This window comes from Bombina bombina, chromosome 2, assembly GCF_027579735.1.
Source record: "Bombina bombina isolate aBomBom1 chromosome 2, aBomBom1.pri, whole genome shotgun sequence".
NCBI classification, from domain to species: domain Eukaryota; kingdom Metazoa; phylum Chordata; class Amphibia; order Anura; family Bombinatoridae; genus Bombina; species Bombina bombina.
The window spans coordinates 318,956,710-318,974,114 of NC_069500.1; the positions used below are offsets into that span (position 1 = coordinate 318,956,710).

At 37.8% G+C, this 17,405-nt stretch overlaps 1 protein-coding gene across 1 annotated transcript; it reads right to left on the bottom strand.

The window, feature by feature from the left end:
- Positions 1–1,922: 1,922 nt before the first annotated feature.
- Positions 1,923–17,070, bottom strand: LOC128647769 (trichohyalin-like). The gene is made up of 7 exons (XM_053700493.1): positions 17,014–17,070; positions 15,885–16,023; positions 13,980–14,063; positions 12,387–12,589; positions 5,364–5,442; positions 3,969–4,178; positions 1,923–2,114 (listed from the first exon to the last, which is right to left on the bottom strand). Exons 1-7 carry the CDS (start codon positions 17,067–17,069, stop codon positions 2,058–2,060), a joined length of 828 nt encoding a protein of 275 aa, XP_053556468.1. The 5' UTR covers position 17,070; the 3' UTR covers positions 1,923–2,057.
- Positions 17,071–17,405: the final 335 nt, after the last annotated feature.

Here is a 17,405-nt window from a genome sequence, read left to right on the forward strand (position 1 = left end):
AACCCGGCGCACGCAAAAAAGCTTACTTCTAGCACAGTTACGCTTAAGCGGGAGTGTTAAATAGAGCACCACTTTCAATCTGGCCCAAAGTTTACCAATTTACTTCACTAATTGACTGAGCTAGAATTGGCATCAGCCACCTATTAGGCCAGAATTCCAGAGCCAAAATGCACAAGAATGGCAGAATACTTACTTCATCCTCCATAGATGGGATATGCCTTCCCTGACAGAAACTACTTAGGCTTTTCACTGTGTGATGCTCTGCCAGTATGAAGTCAATAGTATTCACCAGCATAATATTAAAAGGCATTCTGCATAGCAAAGTGCATTAATGAAATGTTTGCATTAGCCTTTTTCAATGCTATTTTGGGGCCAAGTGCACATCTATGTAAGCTAATCTATAGATATACATATCTTTGAACGTTTATAACTTTTTTGTGTAATTTTTATTAAAATAATTTTTATTAGATAGTGTTATGAGTGTAGCTGTACTTTTTGTAATGTATTTTTTATGTGTTTTCACAAAACAGTTAACCAGAGCTCTGAGGTCGCATTTACTTTCAACTTGTAATACGAGCGCTCCAACACGCACAAACAGCCGTGATAAACCAGATATCGCTTGAGTGCAACTCATAATCTGGCCCAAAGTGTTAGTGCCAATGTCAGCATTAAAAACCGCTAAAGCAACACTTTCTTTTTAACAATAAATTAAAGCAGTTGCTGCATAGCACCAACCTTTTATGTCTATTTAAGAGTCATAAATCCTACTCATATTTTCATATTTCCAGAATAATCCTGGAATATCAAAAACTCTCTCTGGAAAGATTAACTAAGATATATGAAGCATTTGTGCACCCTCACAGTTAGATATGCACTGAGATGTAGGGCTAACAAAGAATGAAAATTACTGCTTGTATTAATAACATAGTTAGAAGCTACATGGTTATAACAGTTATTTCATTACGTTTAGGCAGAAATAAACAGTAATTCAATACTGAAACACTACTATGTACAGTATATATAAAAATAATGAACACGTATTAAACTCTCTTTAATTCAGGAATCTGCCAGTGGAAAGTCAGAATATATTGAAATTCAATATGCCGGCATGGTTTGCTCTGCTAAGTCAGGGGTCAGCAACCTTGGGCCCCCAGATGTTTTGGAACTACATTTCACATGATGCTCAACACTCTTTAGGCTGTCTGAGCATCATGGGAAATGTAGTTCCAAAACATCTGGGGGCCCAAGGTTGCTGACCCCTGTATTTCCATTAATGTATGATCAATACACTGATGGTTTCTGTGTTACACGCCATTTCTGGATTGTTCATAATGTTTATTTCTTACACGAGCAATAGTAGAATTGTGTTGCTTTTATAATGTATATCCTTGTATTATGTTCCATCCTCTTTTTCCTTTTTTATTGCCTTTCACTTCTTAATAAACCAGAAATGTCTCCCTTCTAAGGTCTGGATGGTAATAATGTATTTAGTGTTACAAGCCATAAACAAACAAAGCACTCAATATTAAAGGGACACCAAACCATAGAAAGAGCATGCAATTTTAAACCGCTTTCTAATTTACTTTTATCTAATATGCTTCATTCTCTTTATATCCCTTTCTGAAAAGCATATCTAGATAGGCTTAGTAGCTGTTGATTGGTGTCTGCACATAGATGCCTTGTGTGATTGGCTCTCCGATGTGCATTGCTATTTCTTCAACAAAGAATTTTTGAAGAATGAACCAAATTAGATAAAATAAGTAAATTGCAAAGTTGTTTAACATTGTATCCCCTATCTGAATCACAAAATAATTTTTTTGGGGTTTAATGTCCCTTTAAGTTAACCTTATAAATCCTATAACTGCTTCAATAGCTCACGTAGCACTGCTGTCACCTTCCTGGTTGACACTTCTTAGCCCGCCCTTACACATTGTTGAAATCAGGTACCCTGATAAACTTCTCTTTTCTTATTTCTTCAGATTTTTTTTTTCTTTCTAATAGCTTCTAGTTGTTTGGAGGTTTGTCAGAATTGTGTTCGTGTTGAGCCTGTTGGGGATTTACTTCCTCATAGTTCCTTGGCTCTGTGATATTGATCGTTCACATATTAAGGGTCTCTACAAATAAATAAATAAATATAATTATTTGACCAAGCAAACAAGTAGCCTTAATACGGACAAGCAGTAAAGTATAGAAATGCTGGGTCTATAAATAACATGCACCTAGATTACAAGTTGTGCGCTAAACCGGGTTGTGTAAAGAATGCAAAAAAATGTGCGTTATCGCACTCTCCATAGCGCTGCCATTACGAGTTACTGAAAAGCCTCCTTGTGCTGTGTGTTATGGTGCGAAAAGCTCTATACCACACAAAAGCCAAGGGCTGAGTTTACGTGCTCGTGCACACTTTCCCCCATAGACATCATCGGGGAGAAAGTGTTAGAAAAAAAACTAACACCTGCGATCGCGGGAATGAAGATCGCTGTAACGCAACCATATTGATGTCTATGGGGAAAAGAAAGTTACGTTTAAACCGAATACCCTAACATGAACCCCTAGTCTAAATACCCCTAATCCGCCGCCCCTGACATCGCCAACACTAAATAAAATGATTATCCCTTAAACCGCCACCCCCCCGATACTAAATAAAATGATTAACCCCTAAACCACCGCCCCGACATCGCAGACACAAAATAAATTGATTAAACCCTAAACCGCCGCCCCCCCACATCGGTACTAATAAACTAAACCTGTTAACCCCTAAACCGCCGGCCCCCACATTGGTACTAATAAACTAAAGCTATTAACCCCTTGCATTGAATATGTGATACCGATTTGCAACGAGGTTCTATGTTAGCTTATGGAAGTAAAAAAGCGGGCGACGAGTGAAATATACACAGCGCTGTATATGTGATAGCAAAACCGGACTAAAAAACGGTGTCACCTGCTTTTGTGGGCGACACCACATATGTAATCTCGCCCCATGTGTGCTAACCAAGACATTGACCTTTTCTGTAACTGCAATCCATGTGTTCTAGCCTGCTAAAAGCAATCCCAGGTTTACTATCCTCACAATTGCATTTGAATAAAAGGCTTTACTGAAATGGTTCTCACATTAAAAATGGTTAAATTATTGGTTAAATAAAAACAAAACTGAATTCAGACCCATTAGGCAGTCATAATCAAAACTGAATCAATGAGCTATATATAAATGTGGTGGGATTGGGACATTCTTCACACTCAATTCTAGGAGTCTTACTCCTTAATTCTGAAGATTTACTTCCCCAAATGTCATCACAATATACTAGACAAAGTCTCTGTAATGCAACCAAGTATACATTTGGGTTTTTTCTCTGCTTTGTTCTATTACATTCCACCTTTAAAGGGCAAGTAAACACCTTCAGATTTTAATAAAAAATATTTGGTAATTTGTAGTAAAACAACTTTGCAATATATTTTCATTATTTATTTTGTCCTGTTTGCAGGTAATTTAGCTCTATATTTATTTTAAATTCTAAGAACTGGAAATGCACTCTGCAGAGCTTACAAGAATAACCATGCTACATATTTTCCTTAATTGGCTTCAACAGATAATGGCTACAAAACCATGTACTTCATACTAACATAATGACAGTGGCTAGCCATGTCCTTTGCAGACTCAAGCCCAGGTTGGCTCCTCCAAATAAGGCAAGGGGTGGGTGAAGTTTGGCTATTGAAAAATAATTGCAGCAAAAAATTAATGTGTTTTAAAAATCTTAGATCTAAGTTATGTTATTCTGTAGCCAGACAACAAAAATATCTTGTAATTACAAGTTATGTACCTGAAATAATAGCTCCATTTTTGAGCCTAGTCTATTTTATGATATTTTTACTTTTAAAATATAAATTGTACTTTTACTGAACAGACACATTTTTAGAAGCTTGGTTCCTATTCTTCTGAATTATTATTATCTTTTCATAGAGTTATGACTCACCTTTTCTCTGTAGGAGTTTGCCATGTCTGTCCTTTGCATGGTTAAATCATCCATACTGATTCCATGACTCGGCTTGTTATCAGTTCGCAGCTCTCTTACTCTGCCCTGAAGATGACGTAGAATCTTAAGCGCACCAAAATCATGTTGCACTGCTGCTCCATTCAAGGAAGGGGTGGAAACTGAACGTAGATGGGAATTCTCTCTCCTGTCCTGTTATAGCAAAGAGATGCAAATTCAAATGTCTCTCTAACATGTATAAGACAGACTCTCACCTGAGAATCTCTATGTAAAAAAGGAAGATATTTTACCTCACAACTTCCTCAGCTCACGAGAGTAAGTCCTGTGTAAAAAGTTATACTTCAAGGGACAGTCTACCATAGAATTGTTATTGTTTTAAAAGATAGATAATCCCTTTATTACCCATTCTCCAGTTTTGCATAACCAACACAGTTATATTAATGTACTTTTTACCTCTGTGATTACCTTGTATCTAGGAACCTTCTTCCAGCCCCCTGATCACATGATTGTGACTGTTTATTATCTATTGTCTTACATTTAGCATTGTTTTGTGCTAAATCTTAAATAACCCCCTGTGCCTGAACACAGTGTTATCTATATAGCCCACGTGTACTTTCTGTCTCTTTGTGTTGAAAAGAGATTTAAAAAGCCTGTGATAAGAGGCAGCCCTCAAAGGCTTAGAAATTAGCATATGAGCCAACCTATGTTTAGTTTAAACTAAGAATACCAAGAGAAAAAAGCAAATTTGATGATAAAAGTAAATTGGAAAGTTGATTAAAATTAAAAGTCCTATTTGAATAATGAAAGTTTAATTTATACTAGACTGTCCCTTTCAGTTACTGCCCAGCTACAGGTAAAAAAATAAATAAAAAAAATAAAGGAAGAAATGAACAGCAGCCAATCAGCATCATCAGTGCTGAGGTCATGAACTTTTTTACTGTGATCTCATGAGATTTCATTTAACTGTCATGAGATTTCATAGTAAACTTCCTTAAACTGAATAAGGAAATTACATGAGTGTGCACAAGGCTCACTCCCTTGCCTGCCCCGGAAAAGACATACTGATTTGCTGCTTCAAGCCCTTTACAATGTTAATACTTAGGACATTTTGAGGTAAAATATCTTTCTATTTCACAAAGAGATGTTCAGGTGATATTTTCAAGTCAGCTTTTTACAGCTTTGCTGCATCACTTTCAAGTGTTTCAACATTTGGGTATCATGGCCCTTTAATAACATAATAATACAATAAATTATGTGAACGATAGGACTGGAAATGTGGAATTAAAACATAACAAACATGTGCTGTGATTAATTACACTAAAATGGTTTGTTAAAAAAAAGACACTATCATCACTATACAAAATGAGGCAACTTTACCATTGACAGCCTGCGTACTCCAGGCCCAGGTCTTTCTGCGTATCTGTGGCTTTCTGAGGCCTTGCTCCTGGCTAAACTCCTGGAGAAATAATACAGAATGCAACATACGGTACTTATTTGCATAAAACTTACACCATGATAATTTATCCCCATTTACCAATAATGGCAAACCCGCCAGTTTGACTTGCTGTCTAGTATATAATAAAGTTATGAAAATTCAGAGCAAAGGATCAATGAAAATTCCAGTTTTAGTTTCTAACATATTGAATTATTCTACATACATCACTATATAAATCAATTTCCTGGTTCCTTAGTATTCTGGTGACTGCCAACCTCAGGTTAATGCACTCATCCAGAATATGTAACCCATAAGTGTCATTTGTAGATGTATTTGCATAGGGACTGCTTAGAACACTCATCTATACTAGTGTGTAACTAAGACTGTTAGTGAAACTTACCAAATAATAAGACCGATAATCTATCGCTTCCCTTAAACGAGTTTTGCTTACCAATCTAATTGGTAGCAGATTTTCTCGAGTGATCACTACGCTACCGAAAAGCTACTGAAAAGGACTTTTAAAGTGTTAACTGCCTCTTTTCAAAATAGAGACTGGGAGGGCTCCTGAAACTGACACATACAATAGAGCATTTATGCCGCTTAAAGGTACATGAAACCCCCAAATTTTAAACAACTTTCCAATTTACGTCTATTAAATAATTTGCTTCATTCTCTTGGTATCCTTTGTTGAAAAGCATACCTAGGTAGGCCCAGGAACAGCAATGCACTACTAAGAGCTAGCTGCTGATTAATTGTTGCACATAGATACCGGTTATCATTGACTTACTGATGTGGTCAGCTAGCTCCTAGTAGTGCATTGCTGCTCCTTCAATAAAGATACCAAAAAATTAGGCAAAATTGCTAATAGAACAGTACACTGGAAAGTCGTTTAAAATTACATGAACTATCTGAATAACGGGGAAAAAAAAATTGGGTTTCATGTTCCTTTAACCCCTTAGTGACCAGACCATTTTTTAATTTTCTTACCCTTAAGGAACAGGGCTATTTTTACATTTCTGCTGTGTTTGTGATTAGCTGTAATTTTCCTCTTACTCATTTACTGTACCCACACATATTATATACCGTTTTTCTCGCCATTAAATGGACTTTCTAAAGATATCATTATTTTTATCATATCATATACTTTACTATAAAAAAATGATAAAATATGATGAAAAAATGGAAAAAAAGAAAAACAGTACATAGTCTGTCCATCTTAGCAACCTACAAAATGCATTAAATGGGTTAGCAGTTGTGTGGTTCGAAACGGTTTGAAATAGTTAGCTTTGAAAGATGAGACTAAGCATTCTCCTGTAAAAACCTGATTTGTTTGTACTGTTAGTGACGCTCACGACAATGCTAGTGAGAAATACAATCAAATATGAAAAATTAAATATAAAATCCGCCATTTGTAGATGTTGTTGTCCTGAAGTGACTATAGAAGTATGTGCATCCTGTCAATATACACATGGCATTCATATGGATACTAAGGGGCCGATTTATCACGGCCCGAATGTTGCCTAATGCACCTGTTCGCTGGAAACAGGAGTTAAGAATCAGCGGTCTTAAGACCGCTGCTCCTTAACTCATACGCCTCCTCTGAGGCATTGGACAACAATCCGCCTGATCGTGTACGATCGGGTTGATTGACACCCCCTGCTAGCGGCGTGAATCTGCAGGGGGCGGCATTGCACAAGCAGTTCACCAGAACTGCTTGTGCAATGTTAAATGCCAACACCGTATGCTGTCGGAATTCAGCGATGCCTGGCGGACATGATCTGCTACAGCGGATCATGTCCGCCAGACATTGATAAATTTCCTGAATGTTGATAATGTATTCTGATGACCATAGTTGAATGTCACACATGCAAATGAGTATTTTCCTTGCCCAGTAAGCAAAAGGGTTACATGAATATAGATATGTTGTACCTTAACCCCTTAACGACCAAGGACGTGCCAGGCACGTCCTACAAAAAGTGTCAGTTAATGACAAAGGATGTGCCTAGCATGTCCTCAGTGGTTTGAAGCGCTGGAAGAGATTGTGATCGCTTTCAGCTGCTTTCAGGTTATTGTAGTGATGCCTCAATATTAAGGCATCCTGCAATAACCTTTTTAAGCATCCGATGCAGAGAGAGACACTCTGTGGCCCTCTCTGCATCGGCCAGCGATGGTGCCGATCGTTGGTGGGTTGGTGGGCGGCCCATCGCTGGAGCACTTAGGTGGATCTGGTTCCGGTATTGCCGGGATGGCGTCGGGAGAGCGCGAGGGGGGGGCGGGAGCGTGTGCGCACGCTACTTAGTCTATATTCAATGCAATGAGAAGGAGGCAGAAGGAGAGGGAGGGGGGATAAGACTTGGGGAAAAGGGATCATGGAGGGGGAGGGTATTGAAGGGGCAGCTACACTACAGAAAAATGAATTTTTCTAACTTTGACCCCCAAAATCTGTTACACATCTACAACCACCAAAAAAACACCCTTGCTAAATACTTTCTAAATTTTGTCCTGAGTTTAGAAATACCTAATGTTTACATGTTCTTTGCTTTTTTTGCAAGTAAGAGGGGAATAAGCACTTTGCTATTTCCAAAACCATTTTTTTTTCAAAATTAGCCATAGTTACATTGTAACACTGATATCTGTCAGGAATCCCTGAATAACCCTTCACATGTATTTATTTTTTTAGTAGACAACCCAAAGTATGGATCTAGGCCCATTTTGGTATATTCCATACCATCATTTCTCCACCAAATGTGATCAAATAAAAAAAAATTGTTAACTTTTTCACTAACTTTAGGTTTCTCAATGAAATTATTTACAAACAGCTTGTGCAATTATGGCACAAATGGTTGTAAATGCTTCTCTGGGATCCCTTTGTTCAGAAATAGCAGACATATATGGCTTTTGGCGTTGCTTTTTGGTAAGAAGGCCGCTAAATGCCGCTGCGCATCACTTGTATTATGTCCAACAGTGAAGGGGCTATTTAGGTAGCTTGTAGGGTTAATTTTAGCTTTAGTGTAGGGATCAGCTGTAGAGATCAGCTTCCCATCTGACACATCCCACCCCCCTGATCCCTCCTTGACCCCTTTCAAACAGCTCTCTTCCCTCCCCCACCCCAAAATTGTCACCGCCAGAAAGTCTGCCAGTATTAAAATAAAAGGCTTTCTTTTAAAAACAAATTGTTTATATATTCTTCAGTGTAGGATAACCCCTTAGCCCCCAACCTCCCTGATCCCCCCAAAACAGCTCCCTAACCCTCCCTAATCTACCTATTTGCCGCCATCTTTGGTACTGGTGCATTAGGCAACATTCGGGCCATTATAAATCGGCCCCTTAGTATCCATATGAATGCCATGTGTATATTGACAGGATGCACATACTTCTATAGTCACTTCAGGACAACAACATCTACAAATAGCGGGATTTTATATTTAATTTTTCATATTTGATTGTATTTCTCACTAGCACTGCCGTGAGTGTCACTAACAGTACAAACAAATCAGGTTTTTACAGGAGAATGCTTAGTCGCATCTTTCAAAGCTAACTATTTCAAACCGTTCGAACCACACAACTGCTATCCCATTTAATGCATTTTGTAGGTTGCTAAGATGGACAGACTATGTACTGTTTTTCTATCACTATATGGGGGGCGTTTTACAACTTTCACAAGGATAGTTTTAAACAAGATTTATTTCTAGTGGCGTGTTCTGTACACAAAATGGTAACTGAGAGTTTCTACGTAAAACACCTAAAATATCTTTTATTTTAAAGGATTTTCGCTTCTTTTAAACTGTAAATTGTGACCCTGCTGCCTTTCTGCTTTCTATCTTTTTAAGAGACCCTTAAATGAAATTGCACATTCGTGAACAGGTTTTTAAAGAGGATCAGCCTCCATACACGCTAAGATTACAAGTTTCAAATTGTATGTTGTGAACGAGTTTGGACTTATGATAATTACAGCAATATATAGATGACAGTGATAATGTTCAAAACAATAAAGAAAAAAACAACAACTGAGAGTCAGATCATTTCGGCTTTTCTATGTTTTGGTTAGAATGTTAGTAAAGAGAAATAATGTTATACTATGTATATTTGGGTAAGTCTTAATAAAGAGTTTCTAAGCTTTCCGAATAATAATAATATAAATATATATATATATATACTGTATACATATATACACACATATATACACACACAGTATATATATATATATTGACATGGTATATTACTTATATTTCTTTTTCTTACTATTTCAAAATTCAGAGATTTCTGTTGCCCATTTGTTCATTGGACAATGATGGTTTTGTAAGAAAGGAAATGTCAACAGTCTGTGGAGTAAATATGTATTGTGTTCCATATGATATAGAACATCTTCCCTCTGAAATATACAAGTCTACAAGCTCTGGAAACCTCTTTATTGAGACAGAATCCCTTCCTTCAGTGAATGCATACTGGCTTGTATTTACTGGAAGGAAATGTTACACAAAATGGTTGTTAAGGATTGTAAAATGTAACTACTAAGATACAGTAGTTTGTTAGTGAATGGAGAATGAGGCTGGACAAATCAGTTACATTCAATTAAAGGGGCATTCTTGTGTAAAAATAAAATGCCTTTTTTGGTAGAGCCTGGTGCAATAAATTGACGCTTCTGAAAAAGACATGGCTGGTCTCTCAATCAGGAGCAACATATAATAAAACCTCTTATAATCACACTAACCATATCATTCTAACTCATCTATGTTATCCTGTAGATTACAAGCTCTTTATAAGAAGGCCTTCCTCCTCTTGTATTCGTTTTGCTTAAAGTGAAGGTCAATTTCAATGAATTAGTGCCCGGTTTTTAATAATTCTATTAAAAACAAGGGCACTTTAATTCATCAAAATTGACATTTCACTCTTTTTCTTCAAAAACTTACCTTTTAATCCTGACTGCAGCTCCAGCAATTCCCCCGGCCGTCGGAAGCCTCTTCATACTTCAGAAATGACGAATCCGGCTTCCTCCAATCACGGCTTCCCCCCGGAGAATCATGGCCTGATGCAACGCTGTGATTGGATGAAGCCGGATTCCATCATTTTGGGACCCGCGAAGAGGGCTTGCAATGGGCGGAGGAAGCGCTGCAGCAACTGTCACAATTAAAAGTTAAGTTTTTGAAGAAAACGAGTGAAATGTAAATTTTGATGAATTAAAGTGCCCGTTTTTTAATAATCTTATTAAAAACAAGGGCACTTTAATTCATCAAAATTGACCTTCACTTTAACCTGTTTAATGTATTCAGTATGTGTTTCTACCTAGAGCTATGGAATTTGATGGTGCTTTATAAATAATAGACAATAATAACTTCCTAGCAGAAAGTATTTGAACTAAATACTCATTCACATTAGAACGTGTAGAAGGGATAGATTTAAACCTTCTCTAATGGAACCTATTTCACAGTCCTTTCAGCTAAATCATGCCAGTTGTGATGTTTACTAAATATGACAGAGTTCAACTATTTGATGAAATAAGTTCTATAGGTTCAGTCTGCAGAATGTACGCTGATTTTCTGTCCAGTTAATAGTTATTGTAGGTAATGAAAATGGTCCAATGAAATGACAGGGCTGGTCTTTAGAGGCCATATAACTAAATTTACCTTTCAATTAAAAAGTCCATTTTGCATCTGTTAAAAGACAAACAAGTTTATGTGGCTTTAAATTACCACAGCAAAAAAATACTGAATTTGTGTGAAAAAAACTGAAAAAATGTTCCCTCCAATTCTATGAAGATGTGTACAAAAACATTATGTCTGTGAATTTAAATCTACACAACAGAAGCTAATGGACCAACATGAGCAATGAAATGAGAATGAGAAATACCCCTGAAAGTCACATACATTCATGGTTTTAACAAAATAGACATTTGAGATGTTTAATTTTTGTAAATTTATGAAAAAAACTTAACATGTTAAAGAATAATTATAAACAAAATGTGCACAGTGTGTGTAAAATAGGTTAAAAGGAACATAGGGGCCTATCTATCAAGCTCCGAATGGAGCTTGATGCCCCGTGTTTCTGATGAGCCTGCAGACTCGCCAGAAACAGCAGTTATGAAGAGCGGTCACAAAGACCGTTGCTCCATAACCTGTCCGCCTGCTCTGAGCAGGCGGACAGACATCGGCGGAAATCAACCCGATCGAGTACGAACGGGTTGATTGACACCCCCCTGCTGGCGGCCCATTGGCCGCGAGTCTGCAGGGGGCGGCGTTGCACCAGCAGCTCAAACAATGTTGCAAATCACTGCTGCCATAGACTACTAAAGACACATGCACACTCCTGAGCTCTTATGAGCCTACTTAGTTTTACTCTTCAATCAAAGACACCAAGAGAACAAAGCAAATTTGATAACAGAAGTAAATTGAAAAGTTGTTTAAAATTGCATGCTCTATCCGAATCATGAAAGTTTAATTTTGAATTTACTGTCCCTTTAAAAACAGATAAACTCAATCCTGACAAATTTTGGGGGAATTTAGAGAATGAACAATGCGTTTCTTGACAGCAATCTGCAAGCACTTTTTAATTGGACTCTAGGTAAGAGAGACTATCAATGCCAATGTTAACTTGCAACATGATTAGATGCTTTATAATAAACTAAATTATTCAATGGTGGCAAAGAGAATAAAGTTATTCAGTAAATATTGTAGTTATTGCCATAAATCAATAGAAACACTGAATAACACTACAAATTAAAGTATTAGTAACGTTTAATGAATTTCTGTAAAACTACTTACAAAATGTAATACAGAATATGCAACGGCCACAAACTCTTCTATGTAATTGTACTGGTGTCTCATGCAACTGTTCTAGTTTAGGATTATACTTGCTCTTGATTTGTAGAAATGTATCAGTGTTCACCGAAGGAAGGGCTAAATTGCTTACAGCTGGAAAAACCGTATTGCAAGAGATGGAGAGGGATTGCAATGGTGCAGATTACTCACTTTTCTAGATCTGCATTAAGCTCCTCCTCAAATTTACAGGCCAGCTTTGTGGCGGTCTCTTCTTTCCATTTGGCCATATTTCTCTGGATAGCTCTTAGCTCGTTATCTTTCTCTCTGAGCTGCTGGCGCAGAGAGCGACTTTCAGCGCTATTGGAATCCTTCAGCTGGTCCCTCTGCAGATTTGTTATTTCCTCTATGTGCTCCTGTAAATTTACAGATATTAGGTATCAAGGAAGTTCACATCAGACAGGAATTACTGCACATAATTAAACATTGCTACAGTACTGCAGGGTTTAAAACTCACAGTATTTACTGAAAAAATAGGTTCTCTCATAAACAGCACACTCCGGTGCCATTTAAAATAACAAACTTTTGATTGTAGAAATAAACTAAGTTAAAAAACACCACAGACCTCTCACAGCGACCTATCTTTAGTTAGGCTGCAAGAGAATGACTGAAAATGACATGTGAGGGGAGGAGCTATATAGCAGCTCTGCTGGGTGATCCTCTTGCAGCTTCCTGTTAGGAAGAGATATATTCCATAAGTAATGGATGACCCGTGGACTGACTACACTTAACAAGAGAAATAGGTTCTCTCTAGACTATGTATTCAGACACAAGCACACATACATTAGCTAAAAATGCATTTGGCTTCTTTCTCTGTTAAATTAAAGGGTCATTAAACTCTAAATAAATGCTATATATAATGATGTATTTAATGCAGATTAGAGTGTGCACAAACAGACAAGCTGAATGTCCATATAGTAGAGAACCATATTGGCAAGCCTATACTTAAAAAGCCTATACTTGAAATGTAGCCTAACGGGAGCGCAATCAAAACCACTAGTGTAAATTAGCTAATCGTGAGGCAAATGCAAGCAAAGAGTCAAAATGTAATGTACGATAGTTGCCAGGATCATACCATACGTCCATACACTGCGTGAGTGTGTCAGTTCAGGATTGCATATGCATTGTGGCAGGTACATGCTTATAGACCATATTCCACCCCTGCTGAGAGGTGGGGACAGGGATAAACTATTGCTACAGAAAGAGGCTGAATGGATCTATAAAATTGGATACGATCCATCCCAGAGGTCTCAATATGGGCATTGATTGGCATTGTTTCCTGTAATGTTCAACTATTATACATGTGTTGTGCAAAAGATACGTTGTGCAAAAGATTCCATATAGGTTTTTAAGAGGTCAAGGCTGCAGAATTAGAAAGTTCCTAATAAGTCCTTTAAAAAGTAGCAGAAATCCTGTTTCCTGATCAACTGCAATACCGCTGTTTAAATGTCCCCATGCAAGGTATATGGGTTGTCAACGTGGTACAAAAGCACACAAAAAACTTGTGATAAATGCATAATAGATAGCTCTTAAATTGGATTGGAATGAGTTCTACTTCTGAAAACCACATGAAAAGCTATGTAATTAACTTCACTTGGAAATACTTATGGATGGGGATAGTATCAATTAACCTTGTTAACCAATATAGATGAAAACAAATCTGCATCATCCCAGTGTATTGCAGCTGGTTATCCAGCTATTTGTTATGTATTTTTTACATAGGCATGATCACAGGACTGCATTCACCTGTATGAGTCTTTCCTTTAGTAAGTCCAATGCCTTATCCTTCTCTGACTGTAGCTGATCCTTCTGCTGCTGCAACTCTTGTTCCTGCAGAACACACAAGTGTCAGGAACCATTCAATAAAAACAGTATATAACTGATTTATATCAAATGACTTTTTACAGCAATAATAAGTAGATGTGATATTTTCCTGTGCTAAGATCAAATAGTATGAAAGTCCCTAGTGGATAATTACACATTAAGACCTGGGGGTAGATTTATCATCGCTATATATGCCGACCTGCATTGCTATATGCCGACAGCATACAATATCAGCATTTAACATTGCACAAGCATTTCTGGTAAAATACGTGTGCAATGCCGCCCCCTGCACATGGTGTCAATCATTCCGAACGTATCTGATCAGGATGATTGCAGTCCGCCATCTCAGATGTGGCAGATGAGTTAAGGAGCCGGAAACTTTGAAGGTAGATTGCAGCATCCACTGCTTGATAAATCTACCCCCTAGTATCCATTGCTGTTGTAAACTATGTAAACTCGTGGTAAGAAGATGTATCTCTATTAAAGTCTATGGACATGATTTATGTTACAACCAGTTTACCCAGTTTAAAACAGCAATGGGAACTAGGTCCAAATTGTTTAACAATCCATATCTGATGCTATGGTATTAACCATTCAAGTGATATTCACTTTAACTGAATATTGTCTAAAATGCACCTTTAAAGGGACATAACATTCAACACTGTAATACACATTAATTAATTTCAATTTTGCGTAGAAGCGTTTTTTTTTTTTTTTTTGCAAGAGTCACTGCATCACAGTAAAATATTTTACTTTGCAAATAGCATATATACATATGCCCTGTGCTCCTGCATTCAAAGACTATGTCAGCTCAGAGCATATATTGCAGCAACGAGGCAATATGCGTCACCTATGACAAATGTAGGTCACTGCTGGCTTTATGAGCAGGTGTTTTGTTTGTATGAGGGTGCACTGGTCATTTGATATATGCACAGTAAAAGCACTGAAACAGTCTTTTACTAGAAGTATTTTTGCTAATGCAAGTGTATAAAAATGCTTCTATTCGAAACTGAAATGCATACATGTAAAAATGAAACCTGATTCAGATTAGCAGGCCCATTTATCAAAGGTCTTGCGGACCTGATCCGACACTGCGGATCAGGTCCGCAAGACCTCGCTAAATGCGGAGGAGCAATAGCCTCTCCGCATTTAACATTGCACCAGCAGCTCACAAGAGCTGCTGGTGCAACGCCGCCCCCTGCTGACCTCGCGGCCAATCGGCCGCCAGCAGGGAGCTGTCAATCAAACCCCGATCGTATTCGATCGGGTTGATGTCTGGCGATTCCTGTCCGCCTGTTCAGAGCAGGCGGACAGGGTTATGGAGCAGCGGTCTTTTGACCGCTGCTTCATAAGTTGTGTTTCTGGCGAGTCTGAAGACTCGCCAGAAAACACGGCCCTTCAAGCTCCATACGGAGCTTGATAAATGGGCCTGAAAGTATGATATTTTAAACAACTTTCAAATCTACTTCCATTAAATCATTTGATTTGTTCTTTTTGAATCCTTTGTTAAAAAACCATACCAAGGTATGCTCTATTTGAAGCTAGTTACTGATTGGTGGCTGTGTATATATATATATATATATATATATACCTATTGTTAAAGGCTAACAATATATGCTCAGCTAGCTGCCAGTATTGCGTTGCTGCTCCTTCAAAAAAGGATACCAAGAGAATGAAGCATATTTGATGATAGAAGTAAATTAGAAAGTTGCTTAAAATGATATGCTTTATCTGAATCACGAAAGAAACATTTTGGGTTTCACATTCCTTTAAATAATAATAGCTAATATCAGAACAACCAGTAACAGAAGATTATTTGTTCCTCACCTTCTCTCTCTGTACATGGAGGGAGGTACGTTTTTGCGCTTCAACTTCCTGTTGTAAAGAATGAATGATCTGGTTTGTTTCCTCACTTACTTCATGCAGCATCTGGAGGGCCTGGCTAGTTGAGAGGCGAGATGGGCTTCTACAAGAGAGGTTTTCTATGTTACACATATGCATGGCATTTCTATCTAATTGCAGAATTTAAATCTGCCATTGAATTAAGCTGTTTAAAAATATTCTTCCACTTAATTATTTAACAGGTTATCACATGAGACATTTGTTGTGCAGTCTGTGCCATTTAATCAAATGAAAATCTATTTTATAAAGGTGGTGAGAGTCCACAATCTATTACTCCTGGGAAATATAATTCTGGCCACTAGGAGGAGGCAAGGATTCCCAATACGCCAACAGCCCTTAAAACCCCTCCCACCTTACTGGAAACTAGTCTTGTCTTTGCCTTCGCAGGAGGAAGGTGAAGAAGGGAGGTGCTCTAGTTGTTTGTGAGAGAGGTTCTCAGACTGATTTGAGGCCCAGTTTCCCCTAAGAGAGCTACTGTTTGGAAAGAGGGAAGTCTTTGGAGAATGGGTAGTGGCACAAAAACACCATATGTGAGTTAGTCACAGACCTGCCACAGGTATTTCGGAGACCAGTCCCTAGCCCCCTCCTGTTGGTTCAACATAATACACCACATATTTAGATCCTCTGTTGTCACGCATAGAGCACTTGATTAGCTTTCTACTGAAAGCAGTTCTTCTCTGTTTATAGTAAGTTCAGTAGTGTGAGTGCCTATCAGCTAAGTGTGGGGGTTGTTGTTTGGCACCTGCTAAGTCTGCAGGCTATTAGTAGGTACTCACTTATGGGTATATCATATTGATAGGGTCTATAGTCTATTATATGGGGGATCTGACATGCAGATGTTAGTGTGCCCTAGATTTTTGCTCAACTGCTAATCTATTACTTTCAACTTGTAATGCAAGTGTAAAAATAAAAGGGCTATTGATTTAACTTGAATGATGTTAGAGCACAATAGCACTAATATATTTGTGCTCCACTTGTAATCTCTTTATATGAGATTTAAATATGTGTTTAATGTCTCTTTAGGTTAATAGTAACAGTCTGTTTTGTAACATACCCATGTCTGGAGCGGGATGGACTAAGAAATGCAGATCTCCCAGGAGCACTCTGCATGCGTTCGCATGCTGCACTGATTTCTCTGGCCAGGGCCCTCTCAGCTCGTTCAGCCTGAGCCAAGGCCTCTCTTTCTCTGAATATGCCTTCATTTCTTTCTGCTCTCACTACATGCTGCTCCTCTTCCAGCTGCTGGAGCTGATTTTCAGCCTCTCAACATCCCTCTCTCTTTCTAAAGTGTCAGTCAAAACAAAACCGAATGTTATAATAGGAGCCATGATTGTATTAACAGTCAAACTTGTTACATAACATTAATATCATTTATCAAATTAGATTACTGCAGTAAGAAGTACATTGGTTAAATTTATAGTCAAATTAAAATGTAATATCACCACT